The sequence below is a fragment of the Molossus molossus genome, unplaced genomic scaffold, assembly GCF_014108415.1.
Source record: "Molossus molossus isolate mMolMol1 unplaced genomic scaffold, mMolMol1.p scaffold_m16_p_3, whole genome shotgun sequence".
NCBI classification, from domain to species: Eukaryota; Metazoa; Chordata; class Mammalia; order Chiroptera; family Molossidae; genus Molossus; species Molossus molossus.
This window is the reverse complement of record NW_023425366.1, coordinates 124,086,244-124,112,327: the sequence shown is the minus strand read 5'-3', so window position 1 is coordinate 124,112,327 and position 26,084 is coordinate 124,086,244. Positions and strand designations below refer to the sequence as shown.

The 26,084-nt window shown below is 50.2% G+C and overlaps 3 protein-coding genes and 1 non-coding gene across 4 annotated transcripts; 2 read left to right on the top strand and 2 right to left on the bottom strand.

Annotated features, from left to right (window-relative positions):
- Nucleotides 1–348: 348 nt before the first annotated feature.
- Nucleotides 349–452, top strand: LOC118642970. The gene has a single exon (XR_004961877.1). It is a non-coding gene; the product is annotated as a U6 spliceosomal RNA (small nuclear RNA).
- Nucleotides 453–5,605: 5,153 nt separating this feature from the next.
- Nucleotides 5,606–9,775, bottom strand: ZNF48 (zinc finger protein 48). The gene is made up of 3 exons (XM_036279976.1): nucleotides 9,632–9,775; nucleotides 9,368–9,461; nucleotides 5,606–8,154 (listed from the first exon to the last, which is right to left on the bottom strand). The coding sequence occupies exons 2-3, from the start codon at nucleotides 9,444–9,446 to the stop codon at nucleotides 6,353–6,355; spliced, it is 1,881 nt and encodes a 626-aa protein (XP_036135869.1). The 5' UTR covers nucleotides 9,447–9,461; nucleotides 9,632–9,775; the 3' UTR covers nucleotides 5,606–6,352.
- An 8,197-nt stretch (nucleotides 9,776–17,972) lies between these two features.
- Nucleotides 17,973–22,729, top strand: SEPTIN1 (septin 1). The gene is made up of 11 exons (XM_036280009.1): nucleotides 17,973–18,042; nucleotides 18,209–18,299; nucleotides 18,392–18,478; nucleotides 18,704–18,827; nucleotides 19,142–19,276; nucleotides 19,371–19,488; nucleotides 21,345–21,446; nucleotides 21,566–21,665; nucleotides 21,905–22,070; nucleotides 22,317–22,407; nucleotides 22,521–22,729. Exons 1-11 carry the CDS (start codon nucleotides 18,040–18,042, stop codon nucleotides 22,605–22,607), a joined length of 1,104 nt encoding a protein of 367 aa, XP_036135902.1. The 5' UTR covers nucleotides 17,973–18,039; the 3' UTR covers nucleotides 22,608–22,729.
- A 493-nt stretch (nucleotides 22,730–23,222) lies between these two features.
- Nucleotides 23,223–25,796, bottom strand: MYLPF (myosin light chain, phosphorylatable, fast skeletal muscle). Its single transcript, XM_036280064.1, has 7 exons — nucleotides 25,715–25,796; nucleotides 24,681–24,776; nucleotides 24,357–24,432; nucleotides 24,048–24,152; nucleotides 23,865–23,943; nucleotides 23,511–23,559; nucleotides 23,223–23,421 (listed from the first exon to the last, which is right to left on the bottom strand). The coding sequence occupies exons 1-7, from the start codon at nucleotides 25,715–25,717 to the stop codon at nucleotides 23,317–23,319; spliced, it is 513 nt and encodes a 170-aa protein (XP_036135957.1). The 5' UTR covers nucleotides 25,718–25,796; the 3' UTR covers nucleotides 23,223–23,316.
- Between the last annotated feature and the right edge of the window lie 288 nt (nucleotides 25,797–26,084).

The window sequence follows — 26,084 nt, the reverse complement described above, 5'->3', positions numbered from 1 at the left end:
TAATGTTTCTCTCTCCCTCTCCCTTCCTATTTCTCTAAAATCAATTTTAAAATATTTTCTTAAAAATTAGCCACGCCCTGGCCAGTTTGGCTCAGCAGTCAGAGCATCAGCGTTAGGCTCAGAGAGACCCGGGTTCAGGTCCCGCTAAGGGCACGTACCTCGGTTGCAGTTTGTCCCCGGCCCTGGTTGGTCGTGCGGGTGGCAGCCACTCGATGTGTCCCTTTCACATCGATGTTTCTCTCTCTCTTCCTCTCTCCCCCTCCCACTCTACCTGAACAAAAAATAGAAAAATGTCCTCGGGTGAGGATAAAAAAAATAAATAAAAAAAATAAATAAAAATCCTCACCTGTGCTTGCTCTGGCAGCACATATACTAAAATTGGAACGATACAGAGATTAGCATGGCCCCTGTGCTAGGATGACACACAAATTCATGAAGCGTTCCATACAAAAAACAAACAAACAAAAATCCTCACCCAAGGATATGCTTACTGATTTTTTAGAGAGAGGGGAAGAGGGGAAGTGGAAGGGGGGGGGGGGAGAGAAACACTGATGCTTGTCTTCTGTATGTGCCCTGACGCCCTGACCTGGGTCAAATCCAGTCTTTTCCTGTATGGGATGACACTCCAACCCACTGAGCCACACCAGCCAGGTCTTTCCTTGGAGGATTTAAAAAACAGCTCAAGTAGCTGGTGTACTAAGTGGTTAGAGCATAGGCCCACACACCCAAGGGCCTCAGGTTCAATTCCTGGTCAAGGGTACATACCTGGGTTGCAGGTTCCATCCCTGGCCCCAGTTGGGGAGTCTGTGGGAGGCAGCCTATCAATGTGTCACTCTCACATTGATGTCTCTCTCCCTCAAATCAATAAAAAATTAGGGGGAAAAAAAAAACAGCTCAAATAAAATCAGGGCCTCCTACCTTAAAACCAGGAGGTTGGGAATTCCAAGGGAAACTCACTCAAGTTCACACAATGCAAAACAAAGAACCAGTCAGTGGGGCACCTTGGGCCCCTGCTGGTATCAAGCACAGGTCCGAGTCTACAAGGTGGTCCTGGGTGGACTTCTTTGGAATTCTGTTGCACTACGCCAAATAAATGTCAACGTAAAAAACAGAGCTCGGCTGGTGTGGCTCAGTGGTTGAGCATCAAACCACGCACCAAGAGGTTGTTGGTTCAATTCTTGGTCAGGGCACAGGGCACATACCCAGGTTGTGGGCCAAATCCCCAGTGGCCAGTCGATGTTCTCTCTCAGCAATGTTTCTATCTCTCCCTCTCCCTCTCCCTTCCACTCTCTCTAAAATCAATAAAGAAAAAAATTTAAAATAAAGAAACATTCAAACCTGTATGCCCTGGCCAGTTTGGCTCAGCAGTTGGAGCGTTGGCCCGCAGACCAAAGAGTCGCAGGTTCGATTCCAGGCAAGGGCATGTACTTCTGTTGTGGTGTGGTCACAGCCCTGGTGTAGGTTGTGCTGGAGGCAACCAATCGATGTATCTCTCTCACATTGATGCCTCTCTTTCTCTCCCCCACTCTCTCTGAAGATAAATGAAAAAAAAAAAAAATATCCTCAGGTGAGGATTAAAAAAAAAAACATTCAGCCCTGGCCGGTTTGGCTCAGCGGTTAGAGCATCGGCCTGCGGTCCGGAGAGACCCGGGTTCGGTTCCCGCTAAGGGCGCGTGCCTCGGTTGCAGTTTGTCCCCGGCCCTGGTTGGTCGTGCGGGTGGCAGCCACTCGATGTGTCCCTTTCACCTCGATGTTTCTCTCTCTCTCTCTTCCTCTCCCTCCCACTCTATCTGTACAGAAAATGGAAAAGTGTCCTCCGGTGAGGATAGAAAAAAAAAACAAAAAACATTCAAACCTGTAGATAATTTTTTTAGTTTATTTGAGCCAAACTGATGAGGATTGCTGAGAAGCAAAATTTCAACGGATGAGAAAATGCTCCAGAGAATGGCAGTTTTGCAACTTATTTTATACATTATAATCAAAGGAGGAGGCATTAGGGGGTTACATGAAATTCACTGGTGATAGATTAGGGAGGCTAGAGAAAGCAAAGGGGGAAATTTTGGGGATTAAATGAAAAGTAAAAGGAGCTGAGCTGGTGTGGCTCAGTTGGCTAAGCGTTTTTTTCCACGCACCGAGGTCGCTAGTTGAATTCCCAGTCAGGGCACATACCAGGGTTGTGGGCTGGATCCCCAGTGGGGGCGTGCAAGAGGCAGCTGATCGATGTTTCTCTCTGATATCGATGTTTCTTTTCTTTTTTTTTTTTATCCTCACCCGAGGACATTTTTCCATTTTTTACTCAGATAGAGCGGGAAGGAGAGAGAGGAAGAGAGAGAAACATCGATGTGAAAGGGACACATCGAGTGGCCGCCACCCACACGACCCAACCAGGGCCAGGGACAAACTGCAGCCAAGGTACATGCCCTTAGCGGGAACCGAACCCGGGTCTCTGTGGACTGCAGGCTGACGCTCTAACCGCTGAGCCAAACCGGCCAGGGCTGATATCGATGTTTCTATCTCTCTCTCTCTCTCTCTCCCTTCCTCTCGCTCTAAAAAACCAATAAAAGCATTTTAAAAAATAAAAAGGTAAAAGAAATAGGCACATATTTCTCTTATATAGGTAGTAATAGGATAGTTAACAGTCAAAATTAACATAATCATGATAACAATGAGGGGATTTGTGGTGTCTGCTCTGGCTTGGTGGCTGTGCTTTGAGGGGTCTGGAAAAAAGGAAATTTCTTTTTTGTTTGTTTGTTTGTTTTTGTTAATCCTCACCAGAGGATATTTTTCTGTTGGAACGGAGGGAGGGAGAGAGAGATAGAAACATCAATGTGAGAGACGCATTGACTGGTTGCCTCCCACACAACCCTGACCGGGTCAGGGATCAAACCTGCAACTCAGGTACATGCCCTTGACTGGAAATCGAACCCTTGACCCTTCAGCCTGTGGGCTGATGCTCTAACCACTGGGCAACTGACCAGGGCTTAGATATTCCAAAGGCATGTTATTAGGTATGTTATCATAGATGCAAAAAAGATGACACACAGGTTCAGTTAAGTAAAGATTGACCTTTTTTAGGGAAAAATACTGGCCTAGACCATGACTAGCTGCCATGAACTGCTTTTAGCTAGAAAGTTTAAATTTCAGACCATCCTATATGGCTACTTTAGGTCTCTGACTTTGTAAGGCCACTATGCAGGCCCCCCCTGAGCTTGTCAGGTTTAGTATATGGCCCCTTCTTGGTCCACAGCCTGATGTAATTTTACAAAGTTCACTGCAGGGAGGCTTGAAGGCCAATCTGGTAAGGAGGGAAGACAAGACAAGGAAAACCAGCAGGGAGGATATTCCAAAAACCCCCAAAAGCCTCCATTTAGGCCTATGGTGATGTGTGCCAAAGCCTCCAAGAATCCCAGATCTGAATGCAAAACTCTAGGGTTTTGAGTGTGTATGACAATGCGGCAGAAGGTGGGAGGACTGGGAAGAACCGCACTGAAACTAACTTATTTGGTTTCTAGACAAGCCTGTCCAACAGAAGATCTTGAGAGATCTTCTATTTAGATACCATTTCTGCATGCAGATCAGCTGAGACACCTAATCAGTGAAGTCGCAAAGCAGTTTTTTTTATTTTATCCTCACCCGAGGACATTTCTGCATTTATCTTCAGACAGAGCAGAAGGGAGAAATGGAGGAAGCGAGACAGAGAAACATCGATGTGAGAGAGCTACACCGAGTGGTTGCCATCCACACGACCCCAACCGGGGCTGGGGACAAACTGCAACCGAGGTACGTGCCCTTAGCAGGAACCGAACCCGGACTCTCTGGTCCGCGGACCGATGCTCTAACCGCTGAGCCAAACTGGCCAGAGCCCTAGCTTTTTTTTTTTTTTTTTTTTTTTTTGAGTGAGAGAGAGAGAGAAAAAGAGAGGAAGATAGATTATTTATGCATTCATTGGTTCCTTGTATGTGCCCTGACTGTAGATGGAACCTGCAACCTTGGAGTATGGGGACAACACTATAACTGAGACAGGCCAGTAAGCCAGGAAAAGTGGAATAGGGAAACTGAGACAGATAGCTGAACAAACTTGACGGTAATTTACAGCCAGATACAGAATGTCACTTCCCTAAAGTTAACATTTAAGCCTCAGATGTATTTCAGTTCCAGGCCCAGAAAAACAGCAAAACCAGGTGGATGATACCAGGACCAGCTGCAATGAATAATGACCCTTTGCCCTGACACAGACCAGTCAGTGGAGATCAGGACCCCGAAGGAGCACACCCAGAAAACTGATGAATATTCTGCTGAAACCGTCCCCTGAGAACTCCCCTATGATTTCTGTCTGCAAGAAACAGATAAAAAACTCAAGAAAAAGGACCCAGAACTTGCCCTCCCTCTGTGCCATCCCCTCCCCTCCTCTTCTTCCCCCACAGGCATGCATCTTCTAAACTCTAAGGGACGCCCCACAAGACTTGCCACTAGGGAAGCAATGGGGCGGCAGCAGCTCATCCCAGGCTAATTCCCAGAGAGCTAAGGCAGCCCAGCCTAGGCTCTCCTGTTGCTTCTTCTATGCCAAGCCCTTTCTTGTTTTACTGTCCACTGCTTTAATAAATGTTACCCCATAATCACCTGGACTTGTGAAATTTTTCCTGCATGAAGAACCCACACAACTACTGGCTGGCTCTAGGCATACCTGCCAAGGGCTAGGTCCTCTTTCCAGTAACACAACCAACTGAGCTACCTGGCCAGGGCTGCCCTAGTCATTCCTGACCCTCGCCAGTCATATCAGTTCCTCAGTCCTTCCTCCCCGTTGGCACCCTCCTTAGAAAAAGCTAGCAATTGGAGTCCTGCTCCTAAAGACACTTGGGTTGCTGGGAAATAAGGTTGCCTTTTCCAGGTGACAAAGAGGTATCTGTCCCTTTTGTCTTCTCTTTGCAATGTGCAGCCAAATGACCAGATTCTTGACAAATAAAAAAGGGTCTCAAGGAGGCGGGGTTTCTCAGAAGGCAGAGCAACAATGTTGGGGCCTCTGTGCCTGTACCAGAGCAGCCCACACTTCTCCCCTACTTATCACCATAGCAACAGCATTCTGAACACCCCACCCCATGGCACGGGGCTATTTTCCTTTTAAGGGTCTCACTGTATAGCATGGCATGGATGGCACCTGTAGGCATCAAGAACTCAGGTCTGGCCCTGGCCGGTTTGACTCAGCGGTTAGAGCGTCGGCCTGCGGTCCAGAGACCCGGTTCCCGCTAAGGGCACGTAGGTTGCAGTTTGTCCCCGGCCCTGGTTGGGTCGTGCAGGTGGCAGCCACTCGACATGTACCTTTCACGTAGATGTTTCTCTCTCTCTCCCTCCCACTCTATCAGAACAACAACAACAAAAAATGTCCTCGGGTGAGGATAAAAAACAAAACAAACAAACAAAGAAACCTCAGGTCTAGGCACATTGACTGAACTGGTGGTTGTTTAACCAGGTGCCCACTTTGACAGGTGTAGAGGGCAAGGGACCCTCACAAGTTTACATGTGGCTTGAGGGTTTCAGCTGTGGTGACCCTTGGACACCTTTTTCACCCCTCGCCACACACACACACACACAGGAGTCCAAGCCTCAGACAAGAAGTTTATTGGCAAGGAAACACATGGAGATGTGGCTGTCTGGCCTTGGAGCTTCCCTGGCATTTCCTCACTTCAGCCACTTTATCTCTGTTGACGGCCACCAGGACCTGGGCTTGGCATGCAGAATTCTCCTGCTGTCTCTGGTCTATTCTGCGTGTCCAGTTGTCAGGGTGGGTTGGGGTCCTCCAGGGCAGGTAGGTCTGGGCTCTGTCCAAGTGCTCTTCCTGGCTAAGACCATGTCCAATGGCCTGACGCTGGCTACTGCTTGCCGTACAGTACTCCCATTAGAAGGATCAGCAAGATGCCCCCGCCTAGTTCTATCCCCCTAAACTCCAAGTCTCTTTGTTGCAGCTCATAGGGTTTGAACAAACTATGGTTCAGGGTGCTGGTCTCTCAGGGTAGATTGAGAGGAATTAAGAGGCAGCAGGAATTTAAGGTTCTTTTAAGGGGCTTCAGGCTAAGACCATTAATTCAACAAGCATTTATTGAGTGCCTACTAGGCAGTGTTCTAGAAGCTGAGGATATAGACCACACTGGCTAGGTCCTGACTGAGCCCAGCTGGCGCAGTTTCCTGAGCTTCAAGATCATTGTCTCCATTCTCTATCTATTCACTCCATTCTCTAGTTTCTTCCCCTCCCACCTTCTTTCCTTTTCCCTCCCACCAACACCCAGGCCCTTTCTTCTCTGCTTAGGCAAAATACCATCCCTTTGGTCTCCTGATCCTCCACCCTCCCTGTACCCAATCATTCCAGTCCTGTTGGTGGTTCCTCTTTGAGGGGCCTTGCCAGACCATCCCCTGTCCCAAAGGGCCTCAGGACCAGGTGCCCACGCTGGTGCTTGATACGAGCAGAGCTATCACCAAAACCCTTTCCACACTCTGCACATTTGTATGGCTTCTCCCCAGTGTGCGTGCGCCTGTGTTTGACCAGATCTGAGCTCCGGGGGAACTCCTTCCCACAGAAGCCACACACATGGGGCTGGCTGAGTCCAGAGGGCTGGGCCCGGACTCGGGGCCGAGGGGCCATGGGTGCTGGGCCTGGGGGGTTATGTGGCCTCAGGAGAGTGGATGGTGCTGGTGGCTGAGCCTGTTCACCACGGTGGGTACGGAGGTGCTTGACTCGGGCTGAGCTGTCAGCAAAACCCTTGCCACATTCAGGGCAGAGGTAGGGTTTCTCCCCCGTGTGCACACGATGGTGTTTCACCAGGTCCGAACTTCGGCGGAAGCCCTTGCCACACTCAGGGCACTTGTGGGGCTTGTCACCGGCTAGTGGTGGGGGTGGCTCCCCAGCCTGTGGGCCCCCAGGCTCTGGCTCCAAGCCAGGCAGGCCAAATGGCCCATCACCTGAGTGTGAAGGGCTTCGAGGTGTTAGTGGGGGGCTGGTACCAAGAGGAGGTGGGGGTGGGCTTGAGCTGGGGGGTGGGCTAGGGATCAGGGGAGCCAGGGGGTAGCCTGGGAAGCTGAAGTCCTGAGGCTCCATGTGAGTCAGGCGGTGGCGGAGAAGGGTGGAGCTGAGGCTGAAAGTGCAGTCACATTCTGGGCAGGCGTGAGGCCTCTCGCCACTGTGGGTGCGGAGGTGCTTGACCCTGGCAGAGCTGTCAGCAAAGCCCTTGCCACACTCAGGGCAGAGGTAGGGCTTCTCTCCAGTGTGCACCCGCAGGTGCTTCACGAGGTCTGATCCCCGGGCAAATTCCTTTCCACACACATCACAGCCAAAAGGTTTGGGCCCCAGGTGACTGCGCTGGTGGCTCAGAAGGCTGCAGCTGAGCACGAATCTTTTGCCGCAATCGGTGCAGATATATGGCTTGTCCTGGGCCTTGGGTCCCTGTGCAGCTGCTGTGGCTGCTCGAGATGGCTGCCTCCGGGGCACCATGGGCCGGGGTGGTTGCTCCCCACGGTGTGTTCGCTGGTGCTTTATGCGAGCAGAACTGTCACCAAAGCCCTTGCCACAGATGCCACACTTGTAGGGTTTCTCACCCGTGTGTGTCCGCTGGTGTTTCACCAAGTCAGAACTCTGCCGGAAGCTCTTGCCACATTCACCACAGATAGTGGGGCGCTCACCAGCAGGGATCCTGGACCTAGGAATCTTTGGAGGGCCCTGGGCTGGCAGTCTGGCTCTGTAGGGCTTTTCACCACTATGAGTTCGCTGGTGTTTGATACGGGCAGAGCTATCCCCAAAGCCCTTGCCACAGACCCCGCACTTGTAGGGTTTCTCCCCTGTGTGTGTCCGCTGGTGTTTCACCAGATCCGACATCTGCCGAAAGCTCTTGCCACACTCGCCACATACAGCAGCGCGATCACTAGCCTGGCCCCAGCGTGGTTCTCCCAGGAGCCGGGGGCCTCTGTCTCGAGCCTGAGGTTTTCCTGGTCCCTCTCTCTGGACCCACAAGTCATCCCAGGTCTGGATGCCTTCAGGTTTGAGAGAGGCATCTCCTACTTCATGACCTGCAGCCAAATCTTCCTCTTCTTTGAACTCCAAGTCATCCTCCTGTGGGGTATGTTCAAAATCATCCATTTGAGACATCTCCACATTCTCACCACCTAGACCTGGGGAAAGAAAAGGGAGTTGTAGACCTGCTCTTTGGCTCAGCCCTAGAAAGGCTTCCTTGACAGCCTGGTCACAGGGATCTCTCTCTCCTCTAAATTTCTAAAAAAACTTTCTGTTGCCTGTGCCTCTCATTTATAATAATTTCCTGCCCTGGCAGGGGTGGCTTAATTGGTTGAGCACTGTCCCATACACCCAGAGGTGGCCGGTTCGATTCCCAATCAGGACATTTGCACGTTCACACGCGCATGCACACACGCGCGCACACACACACACAATGATAATAATAATAGTAATTTCCTTTTACCATGACGTTAATATGTGCCAATCACTGAACTAAGCATTACTGAACGCCTGCAAATGATCTTATGATGTAATACTATTACTATCCCCATTTGGAGACTCAGAGAATTTAAGTCACTTGCTCAAGGTTATAAAGGTTAGAAAGTAGCAAAGCCAGGTTTCTAACTCAGGTGTGTCTGATCCCCAAGCCTGTGTTAACCACTACATTACATTTTCTCTCTTCGAAAAAACTAGTATTTGCTATTGCAATTATATCTTTTTATATTAGTCCATTATGTAATTTATTACTTCAGTCATCTGTGTTTATCTGAAAGGCCCCAGACACACACCTATCCCTCAAGATGCTTAGGGTTAGTAGGCAAGATAAGGCAAAGCAAAAATAATTATATTTTTGAGCTCAGAATAACTGTGCTGTCACGAGAGAGAAAATAAGGAGATAGGAACAGCTTTAAAAGCAAGAAAAAAGTAAACCATGGAGAAAACTGGGGGCTGAACTGAACACTTAATTAGTAGGCAGAAGGGAGCTAGACAAGGTTTTAGAGACGGGAGACCGGATTAGATCTAGACTTAGATCAATGTGGTTGCAGAGTGCATCACTGGAAAGAGGGCCCGAGGGGAGGCTGTTGACACTGCCTGATGAAGTGGAATGAGGCCCGAAGTAGGGCAGAGGCAGTGAGGGCTGTGATGACTGTTAGGGAGGGGAGAGTCCTTGAGATGATTTCCCTCCTGGCGTGGCGCACAGTAGGTGAAGGGAAACACTGACTCCCTCCTTGGTTTTTGCTTCCCTTCCCCTCTCTCCCTGGAAACACAGATCATTACCGATTTTTTGGGGTCATGGTCAGGCAGAGCCAGGTATCGCAGTCCTCAACCCGGTATTACCTATACATGGCGGCGCTTGACCGCGGCCCTCACCTGTTCGGGCGCCTCTCAGCTGCTCCCTTTCCTCCGGGCCATGGAGATCTGGACCCCAGGGCTCCACCGCGCGCTCCATCGCAGGCACGCCGCCCTGAGCAAGGGGACAAACATACAATCCCACGGTCACACAGCCATGTGCGGCCCGCGCCCTGCCGTTGCCCTCTGCCGGCTGGCACGGGCACCGGGCAGCATCTGGGTCCGAGGTGCAGGGCGCGGCTCCCGGTCCCCCCTCCCCACCCCCGCCGCCGGCCGCCCCTGCACCTGCTGCTCCTTCCGGCACGCAGCCGCTCTTCACCTCCCGGCCGCCTCCGGCTCCGCCACACCGGTACCCTCCAGAGCTCCCTGCTGGGGCTCGGGGACCTGAGCCACCGACGGCTCTGGGATGCGGGTTCCGTGCCCGGCGGGGCGGGGGCTCGGCCCCAGGCGTCCCGGGGGCGGCCGCCGTGGGCGGGGACGGGAAGCGGAAGAGCTGGGCAGCACCGAGCCGCTCTAGGACCTGGAGGAGCTGCACGCCTGTGGGGGCTGCCCGGTCGGCCTGAGCTCAGTGGCCGGCGGGCGGCCGCCTGTCGCGGAGAGGGCTGCTCTAAGCCGAGGACGGTGGCCCGAACTCGGTGGTATTAACCGTGTGCCTCCTGGGCTGGAGCCGGGTGCTGAGGGCGAAGACTCTTCCTAATTGTCGCTGGGTCGGGCCACCCACCCGCGCGGACCGGCGGGGTCGGCTGACAGTGCTAACCACCCGGCCCAGAGAGACAAAGAGATCTAAATACGGACCCGGGAAAGGGGTGGGGGGAAGACCCAGGCAGACAAAGGGCGGCGGAGACCTCAGACGGGGCGGGGGCGGGGCTCCGAGACGCAGGAAACAAAGCCCGGCCCGGCCGAGCCTCGAGAAACAAAGCCCCGCCGAACCGAGAAGCCGAGGGCCGGGTGGGGGCGGGGGTGGGGGCTGGGCTGGGGGCGGTGGCAGCAGAGGCCGAGGCCGGAGCTGAGGTTGGTGGCGGATGCCTCTAGGGACGCCTCTGGGTGAGGCGGGCAGATGGAACCGAGACCCCGGAGCCAGAGACACAAAGTGTAACCTAAGAGCACCGAGTCGGAGAAGACGCAAAGGCTGAGAGAGACCGAGAGACAGCGGCAGGCGAAAAAAACCGAGCCTCCAGAGACAGATGTAGAAACAGATAAGATAGGTATGAAGTCATTGGGGCAGAGCTTGGAGAGAAACAGGTCTAGAGGTAGAGGAATAAAGTGAAACAGGCAGAGACAAAAGAGGCCACGGGGAGACTTAAGACTAGGGACAGGTCGACAGCCCTACGAAGGCCAAGCTGCCAGAGGCGGAAACTTAAACCCTGTTTCCCAGCTTGGTAGGGCCTTGGCTGGGGCTATGCTCCAGCGGACCAGGGGCATGATCCCCAATATCTGTACTCTGGGCCAGCTTGTGTTTGGGGGAGGAGGAGTGCCTGGTAGTTTCAGCAGTCCATCTGATGATGGGGAGGGGTAACAGAATATTAATTCACGTTTATTAAAAACTCATTGCTTAGCCAAGAGTTTGGGATAAACCGATAAAACACAAGTAAGATTTGTCCTTGCGGTGCTGCCAGTTTAAAGGGACAAGCACACAGCCCAGGCCAGTTTGGCTCAGCGGTTAGAGTGTTGGCCTGCAGTCCACAGAGACTCGGGTTCGGTTCCCGCTAAGGGCATGTACCTTGGCTGCAGTTTGTCCCTGGCCCTGGTTGGGTCATACGGGTGGCAGCCACTCGATGTGTCCCTTTCACGTCGATGTTTCTCTCTCTCTCTCTTCCTCTCCTCCCGCTCTATCTGAATAAAAAATGGAAAAATGTCCTCGGGTGAGGATAAAATAAATAAATAAATAAATGAATAAATAAAGGGACAAGCACACAACTCGTGAAGAATAAAGAACTGTAGGGCCTGAGTTACATGCACCCATAGTGGGAGAGCAGGAAGAGTTCTAATCTGTGGAAATGAGTCTGCTTGATTCTGTGTGCCTGCTATGCAGGGATGTTAGACACAGACAGAAACAAGGACCACGAGTCAATCAATACATACTTATGGATCACCAACCAAAGTCTAGATACTTTCAAGGCCTTGGAAATACAAGCTCCTCAGGGAGCTCTCAGCCCACTAGAGTATGAAAACGTGCAGATGACGTGACAGATTCCATACTGAAAGGAGTGTAGTGCAGAAAGAGGGGGATACCTCTGTAGAGCTGAGTGGCTTTGGACATGGCTTTAAGGTAATTTGTGCTTGATTCCTGGCTTTGTCATTTACTACTGTTTGACCTTGGGGAAATTACTTCTGTTTCCTGAACTGTAAAATGGGAACAATAATACCTAATTTGAATGGTTGAGAATTAATAAAAACACTTTGCAAAAAATATTAGCTATTGATCTTTTGGCTGGAGTAACCAAGGAAGATGTGGCATTTTTGAGCTGATACTTCAAGGACAGCTAAGATTTCAAAGCCCAGTGTCTGGCTGAAGTGGGGGCTGAATGAAGAACTCCTTACAGAGGGAATGAAATGAACACTGTACTAAAAACGTACTATGTGCTAGCAGCTTGAAATCCAAAGATGATTAAGACTTATTCTCAAAGAGGAAAATAGAGAATAGTTCTATTTTAAATAGAGAATAGTCCTATTTAAAAAAAAATTTTTTTTCCTTACTTTCATATTTTATTTTTTGGTATGTGCCCCTAGCGGGAACTGAACCCAGGACTATCTGGTCCGTAGGCCGACACTCCAACCACTGAGCCAAACTGGCCAGGGGTTCTTTATTGATTTTAGACAGAGATGACGGGAAAGGGAGAGAGGCATAGAAACATCCATGAGAGAGAACATCGATTGGCCGCCTCCTGCATGACCCCCCACTGGGGATCAGGCCCACAACTCTGGCATGTGCCCTGACCGGGAATCAAACCAGTGACCTCTTGGTGCAGGGTCGACACTCAACCACTGAGCCACACCGGCCCGGCAAGAATAGCCCTATTTTAATGTGTCATGAGTTTACATAATAGGAAAGTAGCAAAAGCTAAAGATAGTAAGTTTATTAATTTGTGCCACAAATATTTCCTGGGGGTCCAACATGTGCCAGACAACTGTGCTAGCAAACAGGTAAGAGGTTACATAATGGCAAAGAGTCTGCCCCTCTTGTAAGAACCTTCTGCACAAAGCTAACCAGGCCACACACAAGTCATACTCACTTGCAGAGCTAGCTTTGACTTTGAGAAAATAAAGCCTGTGCCCTGGCTGGTGTGGCTCAGTTAGTTGGAGGCACATTTTGTGCACTGAAAGGTCGTGGGTTTGATTCCCGGTCAGGGTGCATGCGGGAGGCAACCGATTGACGTTTCTCTCTCACATTAATGTTTCGCTCCCTCTCCCTTCCTCTCTCTCTAAAATCAATGAAAATATACCAAAAAAGAAGACAAAGCCTGGTCTGAACCTGAACTCAAGTTTAAAGATACAGAAGTCTCTCCAGGAATGCCTGGTGGGAACGTAGTTAGCTATGAAGACGTGTCAAGATAAAAAAATAATCTAGAAGATTATTAAATGGAAAAACCGTTGTCTACCATGCATTGCTCCATAGAAAGCTCAAGGGGGTACCTTCCTTTCTCTAAACAACCCCTAGACCTTATCACATGAATGACTAGGCATGATTTGTTGGAGTTAAAAAGCATAATGGAATATTGATCATCACTATTAATTCATGTCATCTCTACACAACACAAAGACCAGCCAAGCACCTTTGCTGCAGAGCAATTTTTTTAAATATATTTTATTCATTGATTTTTTTTAGAGAGAGGAAGTGAGAGAGACAGAAACATTGATTTGTTGTTCCACCTATTTATTTTTTATTTTTTAATTTTTTTATTATCCTCCCCCGAGGACATTTTTCCATTTTTTATTCAGGTAGAGTAGGAGGGGGAGAGAGGAACAGAGAGAGAGAGAAACATCGACGTGAAAGGAACACATCGAGTGGCTGCCACCTGCACGACTGACCAGAGCCGGGGACAAACTGCAACCGAGGCACATGCCCCTAGCGGGAACCGAACCCGGGTCTCTCAGGACTGCAGGCCAACGCTCTAACCGCTGAGCCAAACCGGCCAGGGCTATTTTTTATTTAAAAATTTTTTTAAATACTCACACGAGGACATTTTTCCATTTTTTGTTCAGGTAGGGTGGGAGGGGAGGGAGAGAGAGAGAGAGAGAAAGAGAGAGATAGAAACATCGATGTGAAAGGGACACATCGAGTGGCTGCCACCCGCATGACCAACCAGGGCCGGGGACAAACTGCAACCGAGGTAGGCGTCCTTAGCGGGAACCGAACCTGTGTCTCTCAGGACCACAGGCTGATGCTCTAACCGCTGAGCCAAACCGGCCAGGGGCACCTATTTATTTTTTATGTTTTTACTGACTTCAGAAAGAGAGGAAGGGAGAGGGAGAGAGAAAAACATCAACATCAATCAGTTGCCTCCTGCATGAACCCCAGCCATGGATAGAACCCAAAACCTGGGCATGTGCCCTGCCTGGGAATTGAACAGGATGATACTCAACCAACTGAGCCACACTGGCCAGGGCTATTGTTCCACTTATTTTATGCATTCATTGGTTGATTCTTGGATGTACCGTGACCGGGGATCAAACCCACAACCTTGGCGTATGGAATATCAGGACCGCACTCTAACCAACTGAGCTACCTGCCATTTGTTATGCACAAATACCTTACATATGTTACTTTCTTTAACTCAGTAATTCCTTTTATAGGAATTAGTCCCAAGGAAATGGTTGGACAAGTACATAATTATGTTACCACAAAGATATTCATCCCAGTTCAACAGTGTTTATCACAATGATGAATGGGAATCAACCTAAATACTAAGCAGCTATAAAAATAATAATGGGGCCTGACTGGTGTGGCTCAGTGGTTGAGCGTTGACCCATGCACCAGGAGGTTGCCAGTTCGATTCCCAGTCAGGGCACATGCCCAGGTTTTGGGCCCATTCCCTAGTGGGGGCGTGCAGGAGGCGGCCAATCAATGTTTCTCTCTCTCTCTCTCCCTCTCCCTTTCCTTTTCTCTCTCTAAAATCAATAAAGAAAAAAATTCAAATAATAATGTAGATGTGTATTTATTATTGTAGAAAGATGTACTAAAAAATAAAAAGATGTACAGAATATATGAATTGACATAAACAGGTTTCCAAACAAAGTTATAGTATAATCCTACTTTTGTAAATATTTATTAATATGTATAGGCTTTGGAGAAAGTCTAGAAAGATAAAAATCAAAATGGGGTTATATCATGGTAGTGATATTAGATGTAAATTTTTCCAATCTATTTGCATTTTTAATTTTTCTGTGAGAATATGTGTTGGTTAAATAATAAATAAATGAATATACATGTTATTTTCTTTTTTCTTCTTTTTTTTTTTTTACCTCACCCAAGGACATACATATTATTTTCTTAAAGGCTGTTGAATAACTAAGGGAAGAGCTGATCAGAGTCTGAACCCAGGACAGGGGCAAGAGGATATAGGGTATAAAGAGATGGGACCACCCTGTATGATTTAGCTCAGCGGTTAGAGCATCGGCCTACGGACCAAAGAGTTGGGGATTCATTTCTGGCCAAGGGAACGTACCTTGGTTGTGGTTCATCCCCAGTCCTGGTCAGGGTCGTGTGGGAGGCAATCAGTTGATGTGTCTTTCTCACATTGATGTTTCTCTCTCTCTCTGTCTCCCTCCCTCCTATTCTATCTGAAGATAAATGGAAAAATATCCTCAGGTGAGAATTAAAATAAATAAAATAAAATGAAATGATTGATACTTTTCTGATTTTTCTGATTGATGAAGGACTTGGAAACCAATTGGATATACCTTGTGGAGAACAAGGGCGGGAAGAGTTCACTTTAAGATGGTAGGGCTGGCCCGGCTGGTGTGGCTCAGTGGTTGAGCATCGACCCATGCCCCAAGAGGTTGCCAGTTTGATTCTTGGTCAGGGCATATGCCCAGGTTGTGAGCCTGATCCCCAGTGGGGGGCATGCAGGAGGTGTCCAATCGATGTTCTCTCTCATCGATGTTTCTATCTCTCCCTCTCCCTTCCTATCGCTCTAAAATCAATAAAGAAAAAAAATTAGAAGAAAATAAAAAGGACAGCAGGACTGGCCCCGCCAGTGTGGCTCAGTGGTTTAGTGTCGTCCCATGCACCAAGAGGTCACTAGTTCCATGCCCGGGTTGTGGGTTCGATCCCCAGTAGAGGGCATGCAGGAGTCAACTAATTGATGTTGATGCCTCTCTCTCATTAATGTTTCTATCTCTCCCTCTCCCTTCTTCTCTCTCAAAAAAAAACAATCAATGAAAACATTAAAAAAGATTATATTAAAGATGGTAGGGCTACTCAGCCTGATGAGCAGGAGGAAGGATTGTGGTAAAGGGGGAAGAGGTATTATCCCTTCCCTTGGCTTCTTGAAAGACTCTGTTTTTTGTTTTTGTTTTTCTTTACTGCTTTTAGAGAGAGAGGAAGGGAGAAGGAGAGAGGGAGAGAAACATCGATGAGAGAGAACATCGATTGGCCAACTCCTGCATGCCCCCCACTGGGGATTGGGCCCACAACCTGGGCATGTGCCCTGACCAGGAATCGAACCAGTGACCTCTTGGTGCATGGGTCAACACTCAACCACTGAGCCACACCGGCTGGGCTGAAGGACTCTGTTTATCCCCTCTTACACTACTTTGGCATCAATGCTGTCGCACTTTTGGCTGTCTCTGTCTCCCCAGAGGACCATAATCCTGACTGATTCACTCTGGATCCTCCGTAACTAATCTACAAGAACTGTCACTAGATTTGAGCTGGTGGCACTGTCACATCCCTCAGCTCGTTTAATAGCAACAACTAGCATTCTGTTTGAGCTCATCTCATCTTCCAGACACTGTACTAAAACCTTTTTGTGTATTAGACCATATAAATCTTCAAAATTTATACAAACCAAAATATTACACATTAAAGTGATTATGGTGAAGACGGGAAAGGAGTGAGCTATGGTGAAGAGGGGAAAGTATTCATCTTCTCAGGCTTCCATAACAGAATACCACAGACAATCTTAAATAGACATTCATTTTCTCATAGTTCTAGAGACTGGAAGTCCAAATTCAAGGTGCCAGCGGGGTTGGTTTCTGGTGAGGCCTCTCTCCTTAGGTCATAGATAAACGTCTTCTCAGTGTCCTCACATAAGCCATAGTAAGGAGACTACCTTTAGAGGCTCAAAGAAGTCACTCGCTTCATAAATGCTAAGGCCAATTTGTATATAACGGACTTCAAAAGTCATGTGATCCAAAACCACTCTGAGTCCTGACCACAAAGTGGAAATGTGTGTATTTCATTTTACTATTAGGAAAATGGATTTCAGAGAGGCCAAATGATTTGCCCAAGGTCACACAGTAGGTGGAAGTTCTTTCTGACTTACTGGCACTTTCTTTGTGTAAGACACTGGGGATATAGAAATTAGGAAAACATGGTTCCTACCTTTAGAAAGTTCAGCTGTGAATAGAAGAGCTATCCAGGTAAGCAAATGTGGTCGTTGGAGGGGCCTGTTCAAGATTCTGGGAAGTCCAGAGGAGGGAAAATTACTCTGCAGTTGGGGAAGATTTCAGAGGAAGAAGAACCCTTTGAATCAAACCCTTGACGGATGAAGGGTTCACCTGATACAAAAGAAGGAAATACTCAGTATGGGCAGAGTCAAGGATGTGAGAACTTCCTAAGGGCAAGTGAGTAAGGAAGTGATGAGGCCAGATAGGGAAGGCTTTGGCTGCCAGGTCAGAAGTCTGACTTGATTCTGAGATCACTGGGGAACCCTGGAAGGGTTTCAAGCAGGGGAACACCTTGGCCAGGATCCTAAGGAAGGTCTCTCTGACTGTTGTCCAATGACCTGACGTCTTTTTAAGAATCCATTGCATTTAAAGAGAAAAAAAATAGCCCTGGCCGGTTTGGTTCACCGGTTAGATCGTCAGCCCGTGGACTAAAGAGTCCTGGGTTCGATTCCTGCAAAGGGCATGTGCCTCAGTTGCGGTTTGTCCCCAGCCCCAGTTGGGGTTGTGCGGGTGGCGACCAGTTGGCGTGTCTCTCTCACATCGATGTTTCTCTCTCTCTCTCTCTCTTTCCCTCCCTCCCTCCCACTCTATCTGAAGATAAATGTAACAATATCCTCGGGTGAAGATTAAAAAAAAGAAAAGAAAAAAGATCCATTATATGAGCTGGTAAGTAAAATTGATGGCCCCTCCCACCTCCAATCCCATCGATCAGACCTAGGATCTTTTTTTTAAACCATCCCTGTCAAAGCCTTCATCTCACTGCTAGAGAGACCACCCTGCTTTCTTCCTTTCTGCCTACACCCCAACTCCCACCAGGGTGATGCTTATGACAATGGTGTTTGGGAGAATGGTGTGCAAAGAACAGAGGGGTTGAAGCTTCCCATAGGGATGATCCCTTACGAAAGGGATCCAGATGGTGAGGACCCCAGGTGTTCTTGGTCTTGACTCTCTCCACCTCTCTGGGCCAGTTAAAGCATCTCAGCTTCCTATATCACCCGCCCCCTTGTTTGCTGCACTCAACTTCCTGCCCCAACAGAGGAAGTGGGGAGAAACAGCAGGTGCAGCAACAGCTATCGGGGGCCATGGTGAGTCCTTATGCCCAGAAATCCAGGCTCCCAGCCCTCAGCTCCAAGGGCAGCCAGACCCAGGTCAACCCACAGTAGGCTGACTTCTAACCCTTGAGATCAGGTTATACTGGGGGGCCTATCTGCCACTCCCAGCAGCCTCGTATTATTTACCCCCCACCAACAGGACAAGGAGTATGTGGGTTTCGCAGCCCTTCCCAACCAGCTGCACCGCAAGTCCATCAAGAAGGGGTTTGACTTCACACTCATGGTGGCAGGTCTGTGCGTTTTGGAGAGGGGACTTGTGGTGGGTCTTCAAGAGACCCTGACTGTCCCCACACCTGACCGATTGGGCCTGTCCTGTCTACAGGGGAGTCAGGCCTGGGGAAATCCACCCTCATCAACAGCCTGTTTCTCACCAACCTCTATGAGGATCGACAACTGCCAGAGGCCAGTGGTAAGACCCTCCCCATCCTCTCCTGGTACTCTACCCCCTCCTGAATCCCCAGGCTACACTCTCTTCCTTTCCATTTGGGTCTCCCACAACTTTCTGGGGGACTCAGGCAGCTTACTGTTTTATCCCCTAAAAAAATAGCTGGGGGCAACTGTGATACTGAGAAAGGAAATTAGTCTGCCTCAGACCCCCTACAGAGAGTTCCCTGATCTCTCCCTGTACCCATAGCTCGCTTGACACAAACACTGACTATTGAGCGGCGGGGCGTGGAGATCGAGGAGGAGGGTATTAAGGTGAAGCTAACCCTGGTGGACACACCTGGCTTTGGGGACTCAGTGGATTGCTCAGACTGGTGAGGAGTGGGGGAGGGAACAAGGGATAGGTTCCCAATATGGCTACTCTGTGGAGACTGAGGGGTCAATTGCAGGAGTCAGTCTGCCCTGACCTCCTACCCACTCTGACCCAAGGGTGAGGGGCCTGTTTCTGGTGGTCATGTGGCCCAAAGTGCCCTGTGCTTCCTGATGTCTCACTTATGGCCCTGCTAGTTTCTTTAGTTGGAGACAAAGAAACTACTTCCTGCCCCTACAGTCCTGGCTAGCCTTGACCCTTCCTGCCTTGGGGTCCCCGATCTCTGACCACATGCTCTCTACCCTCCCCTCGCCCCAGCTGGCTGCCCGTGGTACGCTTCATTGAGGAGCAATTTGAGCAGTATCTTAGGGACGAGAGTGGCCTGAACCGGAAGAACATCCAGGATTCCCGTGTCCACTGCTGCCTCTACTTCATCTCCCCCTTTGGCCGAGGGTCTGGGGGGTACCCTGGGGGTTGGGCATTTGGGGAGGGTCTGGGGGTTGTTTCTGTATCCTGAGACTAAGTCCTGACCAATCCTTGGGTGCAGGCTCCGGCCCCTAGATGTGGCCTTTCTCCGCGCAGTACACGAGAAGGTCAACATCATCCCTGTCATTGGCAAAGCAGATGCCCTGATGCCTAGGGAAACCCAAGCCCTCAAGCAGAAGGTGGGTGTGGTGACTTCTGACCTTTGGCCCCCACATGAAGCCAAAAGTTGTATTCAAACTGAATTCAGCTTCGACTTCTTTAAGTTTGGGGTGGACTTCTTGGAGCATGATGTGTGATGCAAGACCATTAGAGATAGTTTCTGAGGAAGGTGGATAGTAAGCTGCCTGAAGGAGCCATGACTCTGGAGACTCAGAATAGAATCCCTGGGCTGGACCCTTAGCTAAGGTCTGTCTGAGGGTAGGGGCATAGCCATGCTGACCCCTGATAGTCCTCTGGCCCCAGGGTGCCCTACTCTCGGTGTCTTGAGAGCCCTCTCCCGCTGTTTCTGCGTATGTCTCTCTCTCCTTGTATTTTGGTGTCTGCCTCATCTTAGAATCTTTCCAGGCCTCTTCTTTGGCTGTTAAGGTGTCTTTGCTCAGGTTTTCACCACTTATGTCTGTCTCATTATCTCTGAGATTTTGGTTTTGGTCATTCTGACAATTCATTTCTTTTCTTTCTTTTTTTTTTATCCTCACCCAAGGACCTTTTTGCCTTTATCTTCAGATAGAACAAGAGGGAGAGAGTGAGGAAGAGCGAGGAACATAGATGTGAGATAGACACATTGAGTGGTTGCCACCCACACAACCCCAACCGGGGCCGGGGACAAACTGCAACCGAGGTACATGCCCTTTGTGGAAATTGAACCCAGGACTCTCTGGTCCGCGGGCTGATGCTCTAACTGCTGAGCCAAACCGGCCAGGGCTCTTTTCTTTTTTTAAAATTTATTTTATTATTGTTTTTAATCCTCACCCTTTTTTATTTATCTTCTGATAGAGTGGGAGGGAGAGAAAGGGAGAGAGAGAGAAACATCGAAATGAGAGGGTCAACTGGTTGCCTCCCGAACGACCCAGACCAAGGCTGGAGACCAACTGCGATCGAGGTAGTGCCCTTGGCTGCAATTGGATATACGACTCATTGGTCTTTGGTCCGATGCTCTACCGCTGAGCCAAACTAGCCAGGGCTCATTTCTTTTCTTTTTAAAGAAATGTTTTTATAGCCCTGGCCCGTTTGGCTCAGCGGTTAGAGAGCGTCGGCCTGAGGTACAGAGACACCCGGGTTCGGTTCCCGCTAAGGGCATGTACCTCGGTTGCAGTTTGTCCCCGGCCCTGGTTGGTCGTGCGGGTGGCAGCCACTTGATGTGTCCCTTCACATCGATGTTTCTCTCTCTCTCTCTTCCTCTCTCTCCCTCCCGCTCTATCTGAACAAAAAAAATGGAAAAATGTCCTCGGGTGAGGATAAAAAAAAAAAAGAAATGTTTTTATTGCCCAGCTGGTGTGGCTCAGTGGATTGAGTGTGTCCCATGTACCGAGAGGTCCCGGTTCAATTCCCCATCAGGGCACATGTCCAGTTTGTGGGCTTGATCCCCAGTGGGGGGCGTGCAGGAGGAAGCCAATCGATGCTTCTCTCTCACATTAATGTTTTTCTCTCTCTCTCCCTTCTCTCTCTAGAAAAAAATCAATAAAAAAAAATTTTTAAATGTTTTTACTGACTTTAGAATGAGAGGAAGAGAGAGGGAGAGAGAGAAACAGTGACATGAGAAACATAGATTGGTTGCCTCCTGCACACACCCTGACCTGGAATGGAACTCAAAACCTGGGCATGTGCCCTAACCAGGAATCGAACTGGCAACTTTTTGGTGCAGGGTCAATGTTCCTCCAACTGAGCCACACCCACCAGGGCTGCATGTTCATTTCTCACCATCTGTGTTTCCTGTCTTCCTGTCTTGACCACTTGTTTTTGTAACTGAGTCTGTCTCTGGCCATGCAATTGCTCATAGCTTCTGTGATTCTCACTGTCTGCATCTGTCTCCTCTGAGATCCGGGACCAGTTGAAGGAGGAGCAAATCAACATCTACCAGTTCCCTGATTGTGACTCAGATGAGGATGAAGACTTCAAGAGGCAGGATGCAGAGATGAAGGTGCAGAGGCAAGGGAGGAAGGGGAAGAGGAGAAGGGGAGGCAGAGGTGGAAATGGAAGCTGAGAAAGAGGATTTGGCCTTTGAGGGGCCAGAATTGATCCCTGGTTCCTGCCCTATAGGAAAGCATCCCTTTTGCAGTTGTTGGTTCATGCGAGGTAGTGAAGGACATCGGGCCCCGACCAGTGAGGGGACGCCGCTACTCCTGGGGTACCGTGGAGGGTGAGTAGGGCGGGCACGCATTCTGAAGCCAGCAGGGAGCCCAGACCGTCTCTAAGTCAACCGCACTCAACATGTGGCAAGCTCTGGTCTTGGAAGTCGTAGGAGCCAAATGAGAAGTCCTTGAGCTGCAGACCGCAGACCCTCCCCTAGAGTGGGATCAGGACTTCTGGAAGACCTTTTGGGGTGGTGGGGGTGGAAATGGACCAGAAGCTGCCTGATGCATATGGTCCATTCTCCAGTGGAGAACCCACATCACTGCGATTTCCTGAACCTGAGACGGATGCTGGTGCAGACACATCTGCAGGACCTGAAGGAGGTGACACATGATCTGCTCTACGAGGGCTACCGGGCCCGCTGCCTACAGAGCCTGGCCCGGCCTGGGGCGCGGGATCGAGCCAGCCGTAGGTGAGAGCCGGGAGTTGATTCCTAGGTGCTTCCAAGGCTTTGCCCTCACGATATCCATGACACCGCCTTCACCGTCCAGACCTCTCTCCCAAAGTCTTTCTCCACTCACTTTGCTTATGGCCCTAACCTCAGGACAAGGGCCCATCTCCTAGAGCCCAACCTCTGTCCAGGCCTGGCATCGCGATCGTGACCCACCCAACCAATGGGTCCTGCCTTTGATTCCTGTTCCTTTTCCCCACCTTCTAGTAAGCTTTCCCGCCGGAGCACAACAGAGATTCCACTGCCCATGCTGCCTCTGGCCGAGACAGAGAAGTTGATCCGCGAGAAAGACGAAGAGGTGAGCAAGCACCTCGCCTCCCCACTGACCAAGGCCCCCAGTCCTCTTCGAAGAAACCCCTCTCTGGCCCCACCCGGCCCCACCCCCACCCCCTGCAATCTCGCCCCACACAGCTGCGTCGCATGCAAGAGATGCTGGAGAGGATGCAGGCCCAGATGCAGCAGAGCCAGGCTCAGGGCGAGCAGTCGGATGCTCTCTGAGGCCCCCGCCCTGATACTGCTTTACTTTGGCTCCGTCTTCGGTCCGTCTCTTGTCCAATCCCCGAGCCCCAGGCTGCCCAGCGCCTAATCCCGGAGATCGCCCTAACACTGGCTCCTCTGGCTAACAGGTTTCCCCAATCGCTGAGGTAGTAGTCCTGCCTTTGGCCCCGCCCCCGCCCGCCCCGCCCCGCCCCGCCCCACCCACCACCACCACTCCCGGCTGAACTTCCAGCCAAGCCCCTCAACACCCCACCTGTGTCTTCTGTGAAGACTAAGTTTCCTGCCCTGACCCATGTGGCTCTGTTGGTCACCGGCACATGCCCAGACTGCAGGGGATTCCCGGTTGGGGTGTGTACGGGAGGCAACCTATCCATGTTTCTCACATCGATGTTTCTCTCTCTAAGATCAAACCCAAAAAATAATAATTATAAATTAAAAACAAAACTAAGTTTCCTGAGGCCACATGTCTTCTCTTTCCCAGCCGGGGAATAAGCTGCGGATTTAGCAGGTGGGGCCGCCCCCACCCAGGCCTTCATTAATTTGTTGGGTCCCCGCAGTATTTCAGCCCACTCTCCCAGCTGAGCCCTCACAATGACACACTGAAGGCACCGTGGATAAGAAACAAAGACCAGTTCAATTTAATTAGGACTCAGGGTGGGGATCAGACTGGCAGGAAGGCATGGACTAGGGGAGGCCGAAAAGGGTCCTCTTACTCCTGGTCCTTGGCGTCGCCATGCGTGATGACGTAGCAGATATTCTTGTAGTCTACATTGCCCGTCACGTCAGGCGGGAAGGCAGCCCACATGTTCTTGATCTGGGGAAAGCGGGCACGATGGCTCTCCTACCGGTTCCTTAGACTCCTCTTCCCTATCCCTCGGGCTCCCGGGCCCCTCCCCAATTTACCTCTTCCTGGGAGAAGCGATCACACTGGGTGGTTAGTAGCTCCTCCAAGCTGAAGAGAGGTGACATGGGAGAGTTGAGATTGGGCCTTGTAAATTCTTTGCACTCCCACTTCATCCTTGTTGCTATTCCCAGTCTTGCCTTGAAAACCAGGGTTACTCTAGATCCCTCCGGTGATCTCCCAAATACTCACAAATACAAAAGCATTCCTGGCTTTTGCCCTTCTCCCCATATGTGCTGTGAAAATTTAATCCTAATCCACAGTTCTTATTTCTCCCTTATCTCTGGCAGTGCCCAACCCTTGGTAGGAATTTAAGGAGGCTTTCTGTGGGTGAGCAGCTGGAGGGGTTGACTTACAACTGCTTCTTGATAGTGCCCTTCCCCTCAGGGTCCAAGACCTTGAAGGCTCCAGTGATCACATCCTCCGGGTCAGCACCTGGGGTAAGAGGACAGGTGAAGCTGAAGGGTCCCTGAAGGGTCTGTCTCTGAAAGGACTGGGAAGGGGCATCTGGGAGCTTGGAACCAGGACACTTCATTCACCTTTGAGCTTCTCCCCAAACATGGTCAGGAAGACAGTGAAGTTGATGGGACCACTGGCTTCCTTCATCATGGCATCTAGCTCCTCATTCTTCACATTGAGGCGTCCTGGAGTGGGGTGGGGGAAACATGGGCTAGAGTAGGGTCCTGGTAACAGAGGGTGATGCTTCTCATAAATTCAGGTCATCCCACCCAGTTTTCATCTGGGTAGACTGAGGCCCAGGATGGAGCCAGCAGGACTGGCCCCCAAGGCTACTGAATTCCCAGGACTCTACAGAACTTGGATTTTTAAGGGTAGGGTGGGGGGCTCACCCATGGCTGCGAAGGTGTCCCGCAGGTCTTCCTTGTCAATAATGCCATCACGGTTCTGGTCGATTACTGTGAAGGCCTGTGGAGGCCAAGGGCAGGGGGGTTAGGTCCTCCATGGCCAGGCTTTAGCATCCTTACTTCAGACAGATCAGATTCTGGCCCCCAGCCAGCTGTTCTCTTACATGCCAAGAAGGGAGGGGAGCAAGGAATTCTAAACCCTTCCCCTCCCACTAAAACAGGTGCACATTCCGGGGCAGGGGGGTGGGGTGGGGAGAGCTGCAAGAGTGCCTTTGGTCAGCCTTCAGTGTCCCTTCTCCTTTCACTCACCTCCTTGAACTCCTGGATCTGAGTCTGGTCGAACATTGAGAAGACATTGGAGCTTCCGCCCTCTGCTGCTGCCCTTCTCTTGGCCTTCTTGGGTGCCTGGGAGGTGAGGGTTGGGCACAGAAATACATGGGTCAGATCCTGTTATTCTCTGGAGGCAATGAATTAGATTGAGGATTCTTTTTTGTGTGTGTGGTACGTGCCCCTAGCGGGAACAGAACCCGGCACTCTCTGGTTTGCAGGCCAACCCTCAACCGCTGAGCCAAACTGGCCAGGGCAGATTGAGGATTCTTTGAGTCCATGCTTACAAAGCAATTCATCTGGCTCTAGGTTTCTTTCTCTTTATGACTTTTTATTGTGGGTGCTTGCTTTGGTTGCATCCCCAAATTCTTGTCCCTCTATTCTACCTAACAAGTGGAAATTTCCTCCTCTTAGTGTCCTGAGCCTGCCCCCTCTGAGTACCACCCAGACTTCCTGTATGACCCTGATCCTCTCATTTATTGTTTTTTATAGATTTTTTTTTTAGAGAGAGAGGAAGGGGGAGAGAGATAGAAACATTGATGTGAGAGAAATAAATACATCAGTTGGCTGCCTTCTGCACACCCCACACTGAAGCCTACAACCTGGGCATGTGCCCTGACTGGGAATTGAACTGGGAGCTCTCAGTCCATGGGACATTGCTAAATCTACTGAACCATACAGGCTGGGCATTCTGTATGAACCTCTATTTTCTCATTTATAAAATGGGAGTGGGAATCCTTGCCGTCTTGGTCCCAGTGGGTTTTAGGAAGATGGAATGCAGGAAGGTATGGAGCATGCTTTGAGAGGGACTGGGCTCCTTTGAGTGGAATGTCTGAGCAGATTATTGTTGGTTGGGTCCTGTAGGCCATCATTCTGTATGCTCCCCATTAATGATACCGAGAAAGGAAGGATTCATCTTTCCTTCTCTTGATGGACTGGGAACCAGCTACCTTCTTTCAAAGGGTGAGGCTGCACTCAGGTCTGAGGGATCTGGGTAGGGGCTAGGGGATTCTCACCATGTCTTCAGTTTCCTGGGGGCAAGGCTGGAAAGTAGCAGAGAGTCAGCTTGTGGCGGTCCCTCTGGGGTTATATAGTCCTGCCCCAGGGAGCCCTTAACATACCAGAGTAACCTTAGCCCTGCGGGTGCCCACCCCAGATACCAAAATAGCCTGGCTTGGGGCCTTTCCTTTCTTGGAGGGCCTGCAGCAGCTGGAGTCCAGGGAGAGAGGGAGGAGGGAGTGAGTCTTGGGATGCATGTTTCACTAGGATCTGGGCTGGAAGGTGCCAGAGTTCAGAGAAGGCCCAAGCTGGGGCATAGCGCTTGCAGAGAGATGAACCAAGTCCCTTTACCCCTGAGTGGAGTGGGCCCATATTTAAATCCAGTAA

Coding starts and splice junctions, on each gene's coding strand:
- ZNF48 (XM_036279976.1), bottom strand. CDS start 9,446: ATGGAGCGCGCGGTGGAGCCCTGGGGTCCAGATCTCCATGGCCCGGAG. Junction 8,155..9,367: donor GCTGAGAGGCGCCCGAACAG/GTGAGGGCCGCG, acceptor TTCTTTCCCCAG/GTCTAGGTGGTGAGAATGTG.
- SEPTIN1 (XM_036280009.1), top strand. Junction 19,489..21,344: donor CCCAAGCCCTCAAGCAGAAG/GTGGGTGTGGTG, acceptor GTCTCCTCTGAG/ATCCGGGACCAGTTGAAGGA. Junction 21,666..21,904: donor CTCCTGGGGTACCGTGGAGG/GTGAGTAGGGCG, acceptor TCCATTCTCCAG/TGGAGAACCCACATCACTGC.
- MYLPF (XM_036280064.1), bottom strand. Junction 24,153..24,356: donor GGACACCTTCGCAGCCATGG/GTGAGCCCCCCA, acceptor ACCCCACTCCAG/GACGCCTCAATGTGAAGAAT. Junction 23,422..23,510: donor ATCGCTTCTCCCAGGAAGAG/GTAAATTGGGGA, acceptor CGCTTTCCCCAG/ATCAAGAACATGTGGGCTGC.